Source organism: Geotrypetes seraphini, chromosome 7, assembly GCF_902459505.1.
Source record: "Geotrypetes seraphini chromosome 7, aGeoSer1.1, whole genome shotgun sequence".
In the NCBI taxonomy this organism is placed as follows: Eukaryota; Metazoa; Chordata; class Amphibia; order Gymnophiona; family Dermophiidae; genus Geotrypetes; species Geotrypetes seraphini.
In genome coordinates, this window is record NC_047090.1 from 87,719,926 (window position 1) to 87,740,561 (window position 20,636).

At 42.2% G+C, this 20,636-nt stretch overlaps 1 protein-coding gene across 3 annotated transcripts in view; it reads left to right on the plus strand.

Moving 5' to 3' along the window:
- BAZ1A (bromodomain adjacent to zinc finger domain 1A) overlaps window positions 1-20,636 on the plus strand; it is a 510,052-nt gene that overhangs the window by 181,816 nt on the left and 307,600 nt on the right. For all 3 annotated transcript variants that reach the window (XM_033951344.1, XM_033951343.1, XM_033951345.1), the window contains exon 14: window positions 9,858-10,082. In XM_033951344.1, the coding sequence (XP_033807235.1) occupies window positions 9,858-10,082 (225 nt within the window). The remainder of the gene's footprint in view (window positions 1-9,857; window positions 10,083-20,636) is intronic.

A 20,636-nucleotide genomic window follows, 5' to 3' on the forward strand; every position in this document is an offset into this window, starting at 1 on the left:
TATTCTACTCCCAGTGTTTTTTCCAAGACCTCATTCTGATCCTGGGGAATCAGCTCTTCATACTCTGGATTGTAAGCTTCCTTTGGCCTTCTACTTGGAACGCACCTCAACTTTTTGTCTCCTTCAATCTAAACAAGTTGGGACATCCAATCTCTAAGTGTACCATCTCCAACTGTATGGCTGCTTGTATCTATTTCTGCTATGCCTAGGCTAGACTACAACTACAGAGTCGAGTCACAGCCCACAAAGTCAGAGCCATGGCAGCTTCAGTAGCTTTCTCAGATCTACAACTATTGAGGAAATTTGCAAAGCTGCCTCGGTTCATGCTTTCACCTCTCATTATTGTCTGGATATTTTCTTCAGACGGGATGGCCATTTTGGCCAGAGAGTATTACAAAATTTATTCTTCTAAGTTGCCAATGCTCCCACCATCCCATTCTGGTTAGCTTGGAGGTCACCCATATGTTGAGAATAGGCTGCCTGCTTGTCCTGGAATAAAGCACAGTTACTTACCGTAACAGTTGTTATCCAGGGACATGAGGCAGCTATTTTCACAACCCAACCACCTCCCCTGGTTTGCTTCTCTGTTAAGCTATCTGAACTGAGGAGACTCGCCCTGTGCTGGGCGGCAAGGCACTCGCACATGAGCGGTGCTGTTGACTCGAAACTTCTACGTTTCTAAAAGCAAGTCTGCTTTTGAGGCTGTCCGCATCCGGGCTCCATGGATGACATCACCCATATGTTGAGAATAGCTGCCTGCTGTCCCTGGATAACAATTGTTACAGTAAGTAACTGTGCTATCTGCATCCTCCAACCATTTCCAACATGGAATCTTAATCACATCCTGAGAGCCCTTGCCAAAGCTTTGGACCCTTGCTAAAGCTTTGGTCCAAAATTGCGGTTGCTTCAGTGCAATTAGTGTTGGAACTGCAGGCTTTGTCCTGCAGAAAGCCCTTTCTCAGGATTTCGGAGAATGGGATGGTTCTGCATATACTGTAGTCCACTTTTTCTTGCCCAAAGTAGTCTTGAGTTTCCACATCAACCAGGAAGTACTGTTATCTACCTTTGCGTATTCGGGATCTAAGAAGAGTGACAATATCTGATTGTGCGCAGAGTGTTGCTTCGCTATCTGGAATTCACTAATGAGTTCTGTCTGTCAGATCATCTCTATGTGCTAGCAGTATCTACATGATCTACAGATAGTTGGAGAAGGTGCCTCCCTTCTTGTTTGTCTTGGTTTAATTTTATTTCTAGTTTTTGTCCCCATCTTAAGCTGGTTTTTATTCTTTTGCTTTTGCCCTGATTCTGATCCATCAAGATTGGAACTTTGTTTCGTTTCGTCGGTGCCGGCTATCAGTTCTACTAGAGGGAGGCCTGAGCGGTCGGCTCCCTACTCACGCTGTTTCCTGCGGCCTTTCCCGTCTGCAGCACTCCCCTCGGGCAGCAACCATCGTGAATTGTGCTGCTGCGCCGCCGCCGTATCCTTCGCGGAGGAATCCTGTCGAAGTTGTTCTCGCAGCCGAGCAAAGTCTTGTGAGTAGCTCCATGTGCCCACTGCATCTCTGGGCACGGCAGATCGCCTAGCGGGGACAGAAGGTGGGTGCGTCGCCTGGGAGGCCCCTGGAGCCATGTCTCAAGGCTTAGGGCAAGAGGACGAGCACAGCCATAGCTTGGAAGGTGCTGTGCCAATAGACATGCTTGATTGGGCTTTGTAGCTGCTGTTGCCACCACTGCAAGAGCTATGGCTGAACATTTTAGTGCTGTTGCTACTGGAAAAGGTCGGTACGGTGGACAAACAAGGATAATCAGGCCACGGGAGAGGGCTAAACCTTTGGAAACGTGAAATCTCCGAAGGAAGGGAGAAAACCTTGGATGTCCTTTACGATAGTATAGAAGAAAATTTGGATTTAATTGCTCTCGGGGGAAGCAAAGTAGATTTACAGAAACAGCTTTCTTGCACACCGGAAATATATAAGGATAAAACAGAAGATATCTAATGTTGATTTTCAGGTTCCTGGTGTGCCCTTTTTCATCAGCCGGCAGAGCAAAAAGGTAGGCTCTGCCATCTTCCCTTCATGCTCTTGCGACCCGACCACCAAACTCTGCTTCGGGACCTTTGGCTCTGCCCCCAAGGACTGCCCAGCTGTTATTCAGCTCTTTGAAAAGGGCCATCAGGGAGCTATAGCCTTTTTCCTCAGCCGACAGAGCAAAGAAGAAGGGTACCGCCATCCTCCCTCCTTGCCCTGCCGATCCGACCACTAGACTCTGCTGAAGTTCCTGCACTCTGTACTTTACTTGCTGGTTTTGTTAAACGCGTGTGAAATTCGGGTCGTGAGAGTTTACTCCCTCAACATAATCATTACTTTCTAGAATTTGGCTACTTTTCAAGAACTGAGTAATCTGATTTGGTGTTAATTAAATAACCTAGAAATTGGGATTGATAGGGAAACCAATATAGCTATCACGACAGGAAGGAGACATTTTAATCTGCAAACATGAATTTCCTACTAATTTTACTGATCTATTTAATAAGCAGTAACATTAAGGATATTAAGTCACTCTACCCACAACTATACTCAGTCCATTATCCTGATCTATCTATCAGGCTTATAATTAACCATCAGGAAGATAGAGTAAATCATATTAATGTAATCTCAAGTAATGGAAGACATCAACATACCCTTAAAAAAGGACAAGGGAAGTAATACCTATCAGAACCACTACATCTACCAAACCTATCACATCCACTTCTGTTCCCTGTGCATATCTTAATACCAGATCTGTCAGGAATAAAGCTTTTTAAATTAAAGATTGGATCATCAGCAAGCAAATAGCCTGTCTTTTTCTAACGGAAACATGGCTATTGTCTGAAGATGATCCAATAATAAATGATCTTCTACCAGATAATTTTAAAATTCACATGCTAAATCGTGATTGAAGAAGAGGGGGGAGGATTAGCAATTGTTTTTAAGGAAGGATTTGAAGTTGAACTGTTAGATTCCAAAATGACCAATCAACTAGAAATATTAGCCTGTAAAATTAGCAATAAAGAACTAGAAGACTCCCTTTCTTGCATATTATTTTAAGTCCCACTGAAAAGTTGGCCAAAAGCTAGAGAGGACTTCTGCCAATTTGTTCTACATAATTCAATTACTTCATCACACAATATTATTGCAGGAGACATAAATTTATATTTAGATGAAAAGGACAATCTAGATGCGAAAGACTTTAAAAACTTTCTATCTTTGCTTAATTATAATCTCCCTTTATCCACACAAACACATGACAAAGGCCATCATTTAGATGTGGTAGCTATGTCCACAAAGGAGATCTTAGACCCTTCCATCTCTCTATCTGATGGTACTTGGTGTCACAATATCTGGTATGATCATTTTACTTATTATTTCAATTTAATCTGGAGTCACTTAAAATCTAAAACACATCCAAGGATAAAAAAAGAACATCTCACAAAGGGCCATATCAATCCAGAGGAATATTGATCACAATATGAATTACAAGCAGAGACAGGAGAAGGGGTCGATTTCTGCAATCACTGGATGAAAACTAGCACATCCATCTTAGATAAAATTGCCCCTAAACGAAATAGTAAAAGCTGCTCAAATAAATGCAACAAATGGTTTGACACCGATCTAAAAATGAAACAATCAGTAAGACGATTGGAAAGAATCTGGAAAAAAAACTGGAAAGCTGTCCGATCGGAACAACTGGAGATCCAACATAAAACTCTACAAACAACTGATAAAAGAAAAACGTAAAGCAAAATTAACTTATCTAATACTAGCTCAAAAGGAATCAACACAAAAGAACTGTTTAACTTGATTATGAATTTATTTGACACCACACGTTACACTCAGCTCATGCATAATATTATCTACCTTCAGCTATTGATTTAGCACAGCATTTTGATTCAAAAATCAAAAACCTAAGAAATAACTGTTCAACAATTGACATATGCGAACATCAATTAACATCAATGAAACATCAATTAACATCAATGAAACACCTGCGGACATGACTTGGAGTTCCTTTCACGACTTAGAATGGAATAATTATATAAAATTATATAACAAGTACTCTAAATCATACTGTGTTCTGGACTCGTGTCCCCCAGAAATTATGAAAGCAGCTCCATTAAACTTTAAACTATCTTTGCTGAATTATTTAACCGATAACTTAAAAAAATGGAAAATTCATCACTAACAATGGTCATATTATAATAACCCCAATTCCCCAAAATCGTAAAGAATCATCAGCATCAGTAACCAACTATAGACCAGTAGCATCCATTCCATTTATTGTAAAAATCATGGAAGGACTGGTACATACCCAATTGATGGAATATCTTGATCAGTTCTCTCTCTTGCATGAAACTCAATCTGGTTTTAGGCCTTTGTTTAGCACTGAGATAGTGATTGCTGCTATCTTGGATAATTTACATTTCTTGTTTAGTAAAGGCCTTAGCTCCCTGATCATGCAATTCGACATGAGCTCTGCCTTTGACCTGGTGGACCATGGAAAACTGTTACAATGCTTAGACACAATTGGAATCAGAGGAGAGGTGTTAAACTGGTTTCCAGGTTTCCTTATATTATGCACCTATCAAGTACGTTTTAATCACGATCTCTCTGATACATGGAGCAATCCATATGGCGTGCTGCAGGGGGTCACCATTATCCCCATTGCTTTTCAATGTTTACATGTCTTCATTAGGTGCGCAATTGTCCCAGCTGGGGATAAAATTATTTAACTACGCAGATGACTTTACGATCATTATCCCATTCACTACCTCCATCTCGGAAGCTACCCCTAAAGCAACAGAAGTATTAAATTTGATGGAGCAATGGATGATTGAATTCAGACTAAAGCTTAATTCAGAAAAAACAAAAATTTTTGTAGCTTCGCCACACCCGCTTGACACTAAAACATCAATGTGCATCGATAATCTTAGCTATCCTATTCAATCTACTATGAAGGTATTGGGTGTAACATTGGACCAGAGCCTGACCATGAAAGACCAGGTGTACTCCTTGGTTAGAAAGAGTTTTCTCACCCTCTGGAAGCTTCTGTCCATTAGAGCATATTTTGAAGTTTCATCATTTACAATCCCTTATACTGAGCCAACTTGACTACTGTAACATCGCCTATTTGGCAATTTCCCAGAAGAATATGCGGCGATTGCAACTGGTACAAAATGCGGTGGTCAGGCTACTTTGTGGGTTGAAGAAGTTTGATCATGTAACACCTTCCTACTGACTTCTACACTGGCTGCCGATGGAGGCACGTGTGAAGTTCAAGTTTGAATGTTTTTGCTTTACGGTACTATTTGGTTTAGCCCCTAAATATATAACTGATCTTTTCTCTTTCACAACCAACAGACATAAAAGAAGCTCACATCAGAATTTTATTTCTCCACCGGTTAGAGGATGTAAATTTAAAAGACATCATCAAAATCTTTTCTCTCATCAAGCAGCATTATGGGGTAAAGATCTGGAACAACTGCTTATGCCTACTACTTATGGGGAATTTAGGAAACACTTAAAAACATATCTGTTCCTGAAGTATTTAGGTAACTGACCTATACAGTCCTAGTCCAACAACTGATCTCTAGAGCTGTTAATCACTAACTTTTAACTTTGTTAATTCTACTCAATCTGTAGCATCTTTTAATCATTGTAAACCGCATAGAACTTCACGGTCCTGCGGCATATAAACTGTTATTATTATTATTGGCCGTACAGCTTCAAAAGCAACCATTTTGAGATGTATAGCCATTTCTTCATCCTATATCATGAGTTGAAAGCAACTTCTTGTACCCTTAAAGGCGCATTCCACTAGGGAGAGTAGCATCTTCCTGGGTGGAGACTAAAGTAGTTTCACCTGAAGAAATTTACAGAGCAACCATATGGTCCTTCCTTCATACTTTCACAAAGTTTTATAGTGTGAATGTAGCAGTCTTCACCATGTTCTTAGAAACTAATTCTCTGCATTGGTCCCCAACCCTGTTCTGGATTACTACCAGCCAGTCAGTTTTTCAGGATAGCCCTAATGAATATGCATGGGTCAGATTTGAATGTTTGTCACCTCCATTATATGCAAATTTCTTTCATGCATATTAGGGCTATCCCGAAAACCCAACTGACTGGTGGTCCTCCAGTACAGGGTTGGGAACCACTGCTCTAATGGACAATGTCATGGTTAGGGAAAGTATGCCAATTCATGATTTTGTGCTCCATTTTGTGTTTGCAGTTTATTGTTCTAAGTTCCTGAATTATCTGAATGATCCTTCAGCAGGCTACTTTTATTGCATTATAACCATTTTTGTATGACAATCAGGTATTACTGTATTTCATGCAATGCTACTTCAGCACATAGCAGAGGTGGGCATCGCCTTCACCGTTGTTTTAGAAACTAATGTTCTAATGGATAGTGTCACGGTTAGGGAAACATATTCCAATTCATGACTGGAACCTAGGCACCTCCGGCTGCGACAAGGAGACTAAGTTCCTGGATGCTGTAGGCGATTGCTTCCTGGAACAACTTGTCAAGGAAAATATGAGAGGAAATGCAATTCTGGACTTAATTCTAAATGGACTATGAGGACTGGCGCAAGGTATAGAAGTAGAAGGGACGCTGGGAAGCAGTGATCACAATATGATCTGCTTCGACTTGGACACATGGGACAAAACGATCCAGAACGTTGGCCAGGCACTGAACTTCCAAAAAGGGAATTGCGAAGGGATGAGACTCGTGGGGAAGAAGATTAAGAAGAGGATAAGCACTGTAAAAACGCTAGAGCAAACATGGTCCCTTTTTAAGGACACGATCACCGAGGCGCAAAATCTATATATACCGCGTATCAACAAGGGATTTGCGTGGCTTACTGTAGCGGTGAAGGAAGCGATCAGCAACAAGAAGACTTTGTTTAAGGAATGGAAAAGGTAAAAAATAGACGAAAACTGGAAAAAGCACAAACAATATCAAAGCAGGTGCCACAAGGTGGTAAGAAGGGCCTATCAATCTGCCTGCATACCTCTTCTAGACTGACTGTAAACCCTGTCAGTTTCTCATCCTTGTTTCCTGCGTTTAGGCTTCCGGTATGTTGTGCATATCTTCTTCGGTAAGTATAGACACAAAAAATGTGTTCAGTTTGTCGGTTATGGCTTTGTCCTTCTTTAGCACTCCCTTTATCCCATGGTCATCCAACGGCCCCATTGCTTTCTTCGCGCTTGAAGTTTTTTGCCTCTTTTGCTATTTTTTTCTCATAGTCCCTTTCCTGGGAGGTCTTTCCAAGTACTGCCCTGGACATCCTGTATTCATGCATGAGAATTTTGTTACCGACATGCATCGCTTTACACTTATCCTCGTTGAACCTCATTTGCCATGTCGATGCCCATTCCTCGAGCCTGATTATGTCATGTTGCAGATCTTCGCAATCACCCTGCATCGTCACTACTCTGAATAGCTTTGTATCGTCTGCAAATTTAATCACCTCACTTTTCGTACCTATGTCCTGATCGTTTATAAAGATGTTGAAGATCACGAGTCCAAGCACCAAACCCTGCGGCACCCCACTGGTGATGCTCTTCCAGTCCGAGTATTGTCCATTTACCCTCATTCTCTGTTTCCTATGTTCCAGCCAGTTTTTAATCCACATGAGTATTTCACCCTCGATTCCATGGCTCGTAATTTTCCGAAGTAGTTGTTCATGTGGCACCTTGTCGAACGCCTTCGGAAAGTCCAGATATACAATGTCGACCGGGTTGTCCTTGTCTAACTGCCTGTTTACTCCCTCAAAGAAGTGCAGCAAGTTCGTCAAACAAGATCTGCCTTTGCTGAAACCGTGCTGGCTGGTCCTCATCAGACCGTGTCCGCCAAGGTGCTCAATGATGCGGACTTGTGTCAGTGCCTCTACCATCTTTCTTGATACTGAGGTCAGACTCACCGGTCTGTAGTTTCCCAGGTCTCCCCTCAAACCTTTTTTGAAGATCGGCGTAACATTCGCCACCTTCCAGTTCTCCAGAATCTTTCCCAATTCGATTGACAGATTGGCTATTAGTTGAAGCAGTTCAGCTATGGTCCTTTTCAGTTCCTTGATGACCCTCAGATGGATGCCATCCGGTCCCGGGGATTTATCGCTCTTAAGCCTATCAATCTGCCTGCATACCTCTTCCAGACTGACCGTTAATCCTGTCAGTTTCCCGTTTTCACTTCCAGCATATACAAAATACTAGTACAACTAGAGCAACAAAAATGAAATATAGATGGTTTACGAGACATTTGGTCACAGGAATTAAATGTGTCTATATCTGATGACCAATGGAGGTTCATATTTCTCAAGCGCTTCCAATGTCAATCTGCTCTATGAAACAATCTCTGTTTTTTGTGTTTAGGCCACAGGTGTCGAAGTCGGTCCTCGAGGGCCGCAATCCAGTCGGGTTTTCAGAATTTCCCCAATGAATATGCATTGAAAGCAGTGCATGCACATAGATCTCATGCATATTCATTGGGGAAATCTTGAAAACCCGACTGGATTGCGGCCCTCGAATAGTATGGACTCCTGTTAAATTAAACAAGCTTAATTCTGAATATTCCCCTTTATGATGGTCTTGTGGTAAAAAAAAAGGCACACTAGACCATATGTTATTTTACTGTCTCAAGGTTCATGACTTTTGGCAACAGGTGTGGAGTCGTGTTCAAACATTATTACATATTGAGGTTTCTTTAACGTATGTGGGAGCAATTTTTAATTTCTTTGATGCTTCCATTGACATGACTAATGATCATATGAGGTTAATAGCAATACTACTGTTGCGATCCAAACTATTTTGAAAACATGGAAAGATGCATCTTTATTATCTTTTCAGTTTTGGTGGAATTCAGTTTGCTTAATTGGTAAATATGAGGCTGCCATAATGGAAAAGAGAGGTAAGAAAGCTAAATTTAGAAGATTGTGATCACCTATTCAAGAATATGTAGAAAATGGTTGAGTGTTAAAGAATGGATAAGTATGTATGTACAGGTTTGAATGCATAAATGTATGGTTTTTCACTCTCTGCAAATGGGGTGGGATGGGTGGTTTTGGGGGGATAGCTTTTTTTAGAAATTTTAAGAATATCTTTTGCATTGTGATGATATTGTTTGTGAACAGGCTTGTTAGAATTTATATTTTTACCTGTTTAAATGTATGTTTAATATACAAAATTTTAATAAAATTTTGGAATAAAAAAAAATTTTTGAGATCAGAATGATTAAACATTTTGAAATCCACCAGACAGGACTTAACAGACATTTGCTTTCTCTCATATTACAGAACATAATTTTTTACTGCTCTGATGTCTTCATATCAGCCTTTCTTGTCTCCCTGTCTCCAACTCTCCCCTGTAAGACTGTCATATGAATACTTTGATGTTTTACTCTTATATACTGATAGCTGTCTTCATTTGCTTATCTCTGATCTGAAGATGGATTCAGTTTGAAAACTAATCTACCCATGCTCTAGTTTAGTGGTCCCCAATCCTGTCCTGGAGGACCACCAGGCCAATAGGGTTTTCAGGATAGCCCTAATGAATATGCATGCCTGTCGCTTCCATTATATGCAAATATTTCTCATACATATTTAGGGCTAGCCTGAAAACCCGATTGGCCTGGTGGTCCTCCATGAATAGGTTGGGACCATTGCTCTAGTTAGTCCAATAAAAATGGTATCACTTGGATTCTTTTTGTTTTGTTTTATTTCTTTTTATTTCTACATATTATCCTCTGTGTTAAAAGCAACAACAAAAAATATATATTGTTTTTCTAGGTAATAATTACTTTTGCTTTTTAAATCTCTTCAGGTTGCAGTTTGAAAAGCTTAGATCTTGATAGCTGCACAGTCTCTGAAATTCTCAGACTTCACATTTTGGCATCAGGTGCTGATGTGACATCTGCCAATGCAAAGTATCGATATCAGAAACGGGGAGGTTTTGATGCCACAGATGATGCATGCATGGAGTTGAGACTCAATAATCCAGCCCTGTTGAAGAAACTCTCCAGCACTTTGGTATATGATTTGACACCAGGTAAAAAACATAAACAAAACCCCCTCCAATTGAAGTGACAGTGACATATGGTTTCCTTTTATAACTTTTATTGTAGCATGTACTGCTGTAGTCAATCAAATATTAACTACAGGGCAGAATAAGAGCCTATTAGCTACAAGCCAAAGCAATTTTTTTTTTTACAAACTTCAGGACAGCTTCTCTGCGAGATACCTGTGAAGCAGCTATGTTGTCCTCTGTATAAATCTTTACTAAACACTACTGAGTTAGATAGTGTTTAGTCCAGGATAAAGCCATTGTCCAAGAAGTACAGCACATGTCTCTGTTAACATCTTTGGATTTTATTTAACAAAATTAGTAACTCTGCACCCAGTTTTACTTTTGGTCTTTTAATCATATGTAATACTGAGATGCAACACTTTTCTTCTTTAGCAACTCTCCAGACCGGTTAATCTTACAAGTGGGTTATATCTCATCATGACACCTCCCTAATTACCTCAGTCTTCTCTCTGTCTCCAGCAGGTGTGGTGAGCTGTACCCATCTCCTTTGGTAGGGCTGTTGGAATTTGTTTAGGACTCTTTGTCCCCTTTTTAGTGCTGGATTGAGCTTGGGTTGGCCTTGTTTGGGAGTCCATCTGACCTTGGGGTGTCAAACCCGGCGAGTCGCGTGCTGGGTCCCCCCCCCCTTTCCTCCACCTCCCCAACATTTTTTTAGAGGTGCCTCAACATAAGCCTTACCCCCTGGTTGGTTAGGCATACTGTTTAGAGAGCCAAGTGGAGTCTGTTCTGTGTAAAAAAATACTAAGGTAGTGCCGGTCTGAAGGGTTGCTTTCCCTTTAAATATGCTGTAAATTGCTGTATTTTTCAACTAACGGCACTTTTCTTCTAGCTAGGTCACGTATGGACCAATTCAGCACTTTTCAAGGGAAGAAGTACACAATTTGGTCCAGACGCAAGGCACTTGTGGCTGGCCTGAAAACAGCTGTTCGTGCTGGTGCGGTGGAGGAGCCTTGTCAACAGCGGGTACCGGCATCCAAGGCTCCCCGCCGCTAGTGCCTTTTGAGCTGGCAGTTTGCAGGGAAGCCCGGTCTTCCCCTGCCGCCCACGGAAAGATTTCCTCAGCTGTCGACGCTGCGGCTGGGGATTTCCTAACAGCTGTTTTTTCTCTAAGCTGATACCGGCTTTTGCCTGCTTTAGCGGCTGGGACAATTCAGCCTTCTCAGCCGCTACAGGCCCTGAAGGGATTATTTTTGGTGGTTTTTTTTTACTGTTTTTACTCAGCAGCTCCATCTGTGTTTAGCCTCAGGTGCCTTCTCCCTGTTTTGACATAACAGGGACAGGTTTCAGCTGGGTCCCTTGCTGGGGCAGGGAGTCCAATGGGGCAGCCGGGGGATTCCCCCCTCTTCATTTTCTTTTTGCTTTGTATAAAGCATATTTTGGTGGCCAGGGTTCCTGCTTGTGTCCCGGGGGGGTTGTTCCCTCTGCACCCCCTGCTGTTTGGACCTCTTTATTCTTTTCACGTCCCCCCACCTTCTCCCTCGTCCAGGCATCCATTTATGGTCTCGGACGAGGACTTGTTGTCTGAGGAGAGTTTTATCTAGTGCATGAGGACCTGGACCCTTGGGGAGACCTCCAGGATCCTCTTGAGGGGATAGCCACTGGTACCGGGGACTTAGTTTTTTTCAGTCTACCAGCGAGGAGACGTTCATAGTTTACCTTTCTCAGAAGGACAAGCTTTCAGGTCTCCTCGTTGTTGGGCTTTGAGGAGACGCCACCTGAGACCCTGAGTGTGGAGGACCCCTTTCTTTGGGGATCTCCTCTGCTTTCCACTCTTGTCAGATACGTCCAGTTTTTCTGGATATTTTCCTGGAGCAGTAGACTTTGCCAGAGGCGTCTTTTCGGTTTGAGCTCTCCTTGGCTTGCTTGAATCCCATCCCGGTGGGGGATAGGGCTACCTTAAAGTTGCCAGTGATGGACACGGTGTCTCAGCTATGGCTACATGGCATATTCTGCCCGTCAAGGGCAGTTCTGTCTTACGGGACTCTGAGGAATGTAAGTTGGAGACCATTCTTAAACTGCATTTTGACATGTCTGCCTTGGGGATCCAGGTAGCTATTTCTGCGGGACTGGTGGCTCGGGCTGTGTTTTAGTGGACCGAGTGTGTCTTTGACAGTGAGTCTGATGGTCAGGAGGTGGCGAAGATTGAGATGGCTGCCTCTTTCCTCTCAGACGTTCTCTATGATTTCTTGCAGACGTCTGCCAAATCCATGGATGCGCGTTGAACCTTCTGGCTTCGGGCTTGGTCTATGGATGCAGTGTCCAACACTAAACTCACAAAATTTTCTTTTCAAGGGTTCTTGTTGTTTTCAGAGGTTTTGGACAAGTTAGTTCAAACTCTGACAAACTCTAAAGTGCCCTGCCTGCCTGAAGACCATGCTTGCCAAGCTGTTAGAGGTGACACTGCTCGGGGGCATCTGTGAGATTTCCGCAGGTACTGCCCTGGGCACTTGGGGTTGGGAATCAGAGGAGGGGGCGGGACCGTGGCGGAGGAAACAGCCGAAGCAAGCAAAGATCGCTGGCATTGCGATCTTGCTGCAGGCTGTTTCCAGACGCGACACCCGGCGCAGGGGGGGGGGGGGAACCGGACCGGACCGGGTGCACCCCCTCAGGGCTTGGTACGCCACTGGCTCTGCTCATGGTCTGGGCAGAGTCTCATTTTCAGGATATCTCGGCCTCTCACATAGCTGGAGTGGAGAATGTTCAAGCGGACTTCCACAGTTGTTACGTGCTAGATCCATGTGGCTTTTCAGTTGATAGTGCAGTCTTGAGGGTCAGCCCCTCATGGACCTGATGGCCACGAGTGTCAATGCCAAAACACCCCGCTTCTTCAGTCATCACAGAGATGGTCAGGCCGAGGGCCTGGATGCACTGATTTAAACCATGGCCAATGGAGGGACTGTTGTATGTGTTCCATCTTTGGCCATTAGTGGGCAGAATTCTACTCCGCATTGTTCGTAACATAGTAGATGACGGCAGATAAAGACCTGAATGGTCCATCCTGTCTGCCCAACCTGATTCAATTTAATTTTTTTTTTTATTTTTTCTTCTTAGCTATTTCTGGGCAAGAATCCAAAGTTCTACTGTGCTTGGGTTCCAACTGCAAAAATCTCCATCAAAACCTACTCCAGCCCATCTACACCCTCCCAGCCATTGAAGCCCTCTCCAGCCCATTCTCCCCCGAATGGCCATATACAGACTGTGCATACCTGCCCAGTACTGGCCTTAGTTCAATATTTAATATTATTTTCTGATTCTATATCCTTTGTGTTCATCCCACGCTTCTTTGAACTCCGTCACCGTTTTCTTCTCCACCACCTCTCTCGGGAGCACATTCCAGGCATCCACCACCCTCTCTGTAAAGTAGAATTTCCTAACATTGCTCTTGAATCTACCACCCCTCAACCTCAAATTATGTCCTCTGGTTTTATCATTTTCCTTTCTCTGGAAAATATTTTGTTCTACGTTAATATCCTTCAAGTATTTGAACATCTGAATTGTATCCCCATGTCCCTCCTTTCCTCTAGGGCAGTGTTCTTCAACTGCCGGTCCATGGACCTGTGCCGGTCCACAGAAATTTCCTGCCGGTCCACAGGGCCAGCATGTGCATCAGCCCGAGACAGTGTTCTTCAGCCGCCAGTCCACAGTGTGATTGATGCGGCGTTGTCTTCAGGCCAGCTCCCTCTTCCTCAGTGCTGCAGTGCACAAAGCTGTGGGAAGAGGCTCTTACGCGCATCCTGCACCTGAATCGGAAGCCTTCTCACAACACCGGGGGCGGCATAAAACAGCCATGCGGGAGCAGGCCAGAAGGCAAGGCACAGCATGGAGGGAGGGAGACAACGACGGTAGGGGGAATGATTTTAGTTTTGAATTTAGTGATTGATTTACATCTACTGTCTATTTTGCACTGTTCAGGTAGAAATGCATTTGTTTCTTCTCCTCTGGGGTTGTACTGCAGAGTCTTGCATCTTAGGGTTTGTTTGTATATATTAGTACTTTTAGTTTTTGGTCCTGTATTTGCATGGGGTTATCTGTGTTCTGGTAGGAATGAATATTGAGAAGCATACAGTGTACATTTTGTGGTTAACCATTATGTGTTGTTAATACAATTATATTGTGTGTGTGTGTGTGTATATATGAAAAATGAATGAAAAAAATGGTGTTACAATTAGTACTATTATGGGAGCGGGGTCTGGGGCAGAGATTGGGTGGAGATGGATTGGGTATGGCCCACGACTTAGCCCAGTGTTTTTCAACTACCAGTCTGCGGACCGGTGCTGGTCCACAAAATAATTATTTTATTTCCGCCGGTCCATAGGTGTCAAAAGGTTGAAGAATACTGCTCTAGGGTATACATATTCAGGGCTTCCAGTCTCTCCTCATACGTCTTCTGGCGCAAGCCTCCTATCATTTTCGTCACCCTCCTCTGGACCGCTTCAAGTCTTCTTAAGTCCTTCGCCAGATACGGACTCCAAAACTGAACACAATACTCCAAGTGGGGCCTCACCAATGACCTGTACAGGGGCATCAACACCTTCTACTGGCTACGCCTCTCTTTATACAGCCCAGCTCCTTCTGGCAGCAGCCACCGCCTTGTCACACTGTTTTTTCGCCTTTAGATCTTCGGACACTATCACCCCAAGGTCCCTCTCCCCGTCCGTGCATATCATCTTCTTATCTCCCAGCATATACAGTTCCTTCCGATTATTAATCCCCAAATGCATTACTCTGCATTGAATTTTAGTTGCCAGGCATTAGACCATTCCTCTAACTTTTGCAGATCCTTTTTCATATTTTCCACTCCCTCTTCGGTGTCTACTCAGTTCCAAATCTTGGTATCATCTGCAAAAAGGCACACTTTTCCTTCTAACCCTTCAGCAATGTCACTCACAAACATATTGAATAGGATCGGCCCCAGCACCGAACCCTGAGGGACTCCACTACTCAGCTTTCCTTCCTCCGAGCGACTTCCATTAACCACCACCCTCTGGCATCTGTCCGACAACCAGTTTCTAACCCAGTTCACCACTTTGGGTCCTAACTTCAACCCTTCAAGTTTGTTCAACTCCTATGAGGAGCCGTATCAAAGGTTTGCTGAAATCTAAGTAAATTACATCTAGCACAGTGGTCTCAAACTCAAACCCTTTGCAGGGCCACATTTGGATTTGTAGGTACTTGGAGGGCCGCAGAAAAAATAGTTAATGTCTTATTAAAGAAATGACAACTTTGCATGAGGTAAAAGTCTTTATAATTTATAAATCTTTCCTATAACTTCTTTCCTTTTCCTTAACAAAAGATTATAACAGTTAGAATCTTTGGTTAATTCAAAAATTGCAAATGTGGTAGGTAAATCATTGGTATTTTAAATGCTGAGTGCAGTACACAACCTTTTCTTACTAGAAGCTTGGGCACGTTTCTCTGACACCAAGTTATTAATATTAGGATCAATATCCTTGGAACATGCAACTGTCAAAACTGAAAACAAATGGGCGTCACTTAACTTGTTTCTTTGAACAGATTTCACTTGGTTCATTTTTGAAAATAATTGTTCGCATGAATATGTGCTTCCGAACATAGACAGAACCCGTGCAGCTAGGTTGTGAATGTTTTTATATTTGTCCTTTGAAACACACCGATAGAATTCTGTAAGACTGCAACTGTTAAATTTTTCTTTTAGCAGAGAATCACACTGAAAATCTATTAATTCTAGTTGAAGTTCTTCAGGTACGTCATCAACACTAGAAGAAAATGGTAACATGAATATGATAAAGATGTTTTCCATATTCCTGAAGCATTCACATCGCCTGTCAAAATCTTCCTTTAACACACCAATTTTTGTCAAACTCAGCAAAATTAATGTCCTCTTCTGCCGTAATTACAGACTTCAAAGTTGGGAAGTGAGCAAGATTTCCCGCTTTAAGCTGAACTTCCCAAAGCTGTAGTTTGCGCACAAATGCATTAATATTGCCAATCATATCCGTGACCAACTTATTTTGGCCTTGCAGTTTGACATTCAAATCATTCAAGTAGCCAGTTATGTCTGTGCTGAATGCCAGATCACGTAACAATTTTGTATCATCAAAGGGTGAGACATCTTGATTTTTACTTTCAAGGAACATCTTTATTTCATCTCTCAAATCCCAAAATCGTTTGAATACTCTTCCACAGCTAAGCCATCTTATTTGAGAGTGATACAGAATTTCACTATGCTCACAGCCAATTTCTTGTAGAAAAGTGTTGAATTGTTTGTGGTGCAAGCTTTTTGAGCGAATATAGTTAATAATTTTTACTACAGGCTTCAAAATGTTGTCAACTTTTAAAACACGGCCACAAAGTGCACCTTGATGTATGATGCAGTGGAAATGTACAAATTGAATAACTGACCCTTCATCAATAAGATTTTCTTTTATCTTTCCTACAACACCATTTTTAGCACTTGCCATGGCAGGTGCACCATCAGTAACCAATGATGCTAGCTTCAACCAAGACAATTTTTCCTCCTCAAACATTACTTTAATTTTGTTAAAAATGTCATCAGCTTTCGTAGTATCATGCATTGGTATTAGCTGGAGGAGTTCCTCTGTTATTGTAAGGTTCTCATTTACGCCTCGAATAAAAACGGATAGCTGTGCAATATCAGTTAAGTCTGTGCTCTCGTCAGTTGCAAGTGAAAAATAAAGGAATCTTGTCGCTTTCCGAACCAGTTGCTCTTTTATATCTGAAGCTAGTTCATCAGTTCTACTAGCAACTGTGTTTGGCGAAAGACTGATTTCTTTAAACGCACTCAACTTTTCAGGGCAAATACACTCTACTGTCTTGAGTAAGCAGTCTTTTATAAATAAACCATTGGTGAAAGGCTTGGAATTTTCTGCAATCATTTTTGATAAGATGTAGCTTACTTTCACATTACCTGTTTTCTGTTTATTAACTCTCTGAAATATATTTTGTTGAGCACTTAAATCAGCTTTCAGTTTCTTAAGTTTATCCTCCCGTAGCATCCCTTGCACAGATTCATACTTCTCTCCATGAACAGTCTGAAAATGGCGCCTTTAAATTGTACTCCTTTGGGGCGGCTAAGGACTGTTTACAAATAAGACATAACACACGATTACCATTCTCACAACAAAAGTACTGTAATTCCCATTTCTTGTTGAAAATTCTATGTTCATCTTCAATTGATCGTTTGTTGCTGCAGCTCGGCTTAGAAAATGACATGTCTGTAAGAACACGAACACACATATAAATATCAATACTTTAACACTGGTATGGTCACACAGAACATAAATATGGTGCGTCTCAGCAATTAAAACAAACCATCCAATCAGAAAATGGAATTGCAACTTCTAGCGCTGCTAGTGGCTTCGATACAAAACAATGGCTTGGCAGCCGTATTATTAACTCGTAACTCAATTGGCGAATGATAGATGGCAGAATTTTCAAGGCAGGCCTCCCTAGAGCACAATGGACAATCCACAAAGCCACTGAAGGGGTGCTCTGTACAAACAGCGACACAAAAATCAGTAGGAAAATACCAGGCTTCCACAAAAAAAGCAGGAACGTCCACAAAGAACACCAAGTGGAGCCAGTCCCTGGACTCAGGAGTTTTATGATACAAAATGCTTTATTTCAATTTGCCTCCGTGGGAGTTTTCTTCAGTTTAGTCCTGTCTCCTTTCATAGCTGTGGAAATACTACTGCCTATAGCTGTCCACACAGTATATGTGAGGTGAAGGAAACTGCTGAAGGCACAACACATATAGAATCTTGTAATAATGGGCCTTGTAGGATCCCATAAAATTGCTTCTGATTTCAACTATACACAGCTGAAAGCAGTGCAACATGCAGAAAGTGAAAATCTATCAAAATATCAACAGCTCTCACTCACCTCCTGCAGCACCAGAGACATGCACAAATTAATGTAAACCATTGTGAACTACCCTGGGAGAATGGTATAGAAAATTGAATAAATAAATAAAATAAAATGAGCTGCATTGCCTTCAATCATTGCCTCCAACCATTGCTCCAGTGGTTAGTAAGCAAACTCGCGTTCTAGAACATTGCCCACCTCACTGCTCCAACGACCTCACGCAAGCACTTTCCTGTGTTTGTACGCGATTGTCCTCTCCACTCCACTTCACAATCATGTACAGATGCAGGAAAGCACTTGCATGAGGTTAGAGTTCCTTCTCAATTCTCCTTTCTAAAAGTGTGTTGTGAAATTTACCCTAGGTTCAGCTGCATTTGGGTTTTCTAACATACTGAGACTGTAGTACACTGAAGATATGCTTAGAAAAAAGTTCATACAGTACACAGAGGTTATTGTTAATGAAAATCAAGCAGAATGTAAGGCAAGAATGAACATACAAAAAAGAACCCAAAGGATAGGACTAATTGTGCTCGAATAGATGAACGGTAAAAGTGAAATGAATGACAAATCCTGCAGAACAAACGTCTGGGAAAAACGTGAATGAAATTACCTAAGAAGGTGCATATAAATCAGTCAAAAGAATATGGATAGTGAAATAAAAGAAATTGTTGAATATGTGAACATATGGCAACGGATGTGTTATGTTCATAGAATAAAAGAATGATTATTATAAACATCTTGTGCTTGTCTAGACAAATGAAAATATGTAAGTTTATGCAGCATGTGGGAGCCATGATAAGTGGGTAGTGAATGTAGGATACTGGAGTGTCTTGATGTGTATGTCATATGTGGGAAGATGATGAAATGGTGAAATAAGTATGCATGGCAAATAATAAAAAAGTGAAATGCAATAAATTGAGGAATGAAAGGAAGATATTGGATGACCGGAATAGAACTGTTGGGAAGCCGACATGGCAGAGAAACAAACGACAAGTGAAACCACAGAAGAAATAGAGGAGTTTAAAAAAATTCTGTGGGACAGACAAGTGCAATAAAGTTTATTGCAATTGTCTGTTACACAGAAATTTTTTTTTGCCCCCCTTATGATTTCTCCTGTGGTGGTGTTTCTTCACATAGGCCAGTGGTAGGCAAACTCATTAGTCAAAAGAGCCAAAAACAGCAGTATGATTAAGATTTTTTTTGAGAGCCATACCCCGTGCCCGCTTGCGCTACGATGACTACATCAACCCGACTGACACCCTGCTCGCCCGCACGTAGTCGAAATTGATTCGTGGCAGAGCCTCGAGAATGACACGGGGAAAAAATTTGTTTCCGTCCCCGCGAGCTCGGTCCCCGTCAACTATCTGATCCTATCCACACAAGCCTCGAATAGTTTTTTCCGGAATTAAAAAGAAACAATATTCTGTACAATTGTCAATTTATAAATCAGCATCTTCTCCCCACTCTATCTTCCCCATTTCCCTTCAGCATCCTCAGTCCACTCTCTCTCCACTTTCCTTCAGCGCACGCACATAAAAACAAGCAAGCAATTTTATATTATTTTCATTCTATTCATTCATAGAAATTAAAGTCTAAATAATGCCAGTCACAAAATAATTCCCTGCACAGTCAAGCCTGCAAAGATTACTAGATGTCTTTCAGCAGCTCCCCTCCCTCCCCCTTACCTTCATGGCCAAGTCAAAATGATCTACCAACAATAAAATTTTAAAAAGCACACTGTACGGCAGAGAAAATGTTAATTATCATTTCAAAGAGGTCAAGGCAGATGACTTTATGCAATGTCACCTCAGTAACAACTATAGACAAATATACCCCCTTCCTTTTTACTAAACCGCGATATTGTTTTTTAGCGCAGGGAGATATGCTGAATGCCCTGCGCTGCTCTTGATGCTCATAGGCTCCCTGCGCTAAAAACTGTTATTGCAGTTTGGTAAAAGGGGGCCATAGTGCAAAATATAGACAGCATATATAAATTCTCAAAACGGACACATTTTGATCACTAAATTGAAAATAAAATCATTTTCCTGCCTTTATTGTCTGGTAATTTCATCAGTCTCTGGTTGCACTTTATTCTTTATTCAGCGCTGGGTAAGATAAGCAGGGAGAGCTAAGAACTCGGCGCCAGCCTATTCACCGGCTGTGGTGGTGGCCTGTTCCCCAATGGCGGTGACTTGGGGGAAGGGCAGTGAGAAGGGAAGCATGTTGGGGACCCCTGCTTTAGGCGAGCCGCACTCAAGTGGCTAAAGAGCCGCAGTTTGCTGACCACTGACATAGGCCAATGTGAAGAAAGACCACCACAGGAGAAATCATAGGGGTTATGTGGAACAGATAATTGCAATTTCCAAAGAAATACATTTTTCACTTACTTGCCAAAGGCCTACAGCCCTACACTGCAACCACCACCACAGCCTGGGATGCCTCCTTGCTTGGTTCTGGTGCTTGTGGACGAGCTGCAGGGCAGAGTGAGCCATGCGCTCCGGATCCGGGTTGAGAGGGGGCGGAGAGAGGCTGAGACCAGTTGTCTCGGCGCGCCTTTGTCACCACGCGCTTTTCACTATGAACCCTTGCACGGCATTAGCGGCTGCCCGGTTGTGCTTCTGCGCCGAAGAAAAACAGTGTTTTGACCTGTCA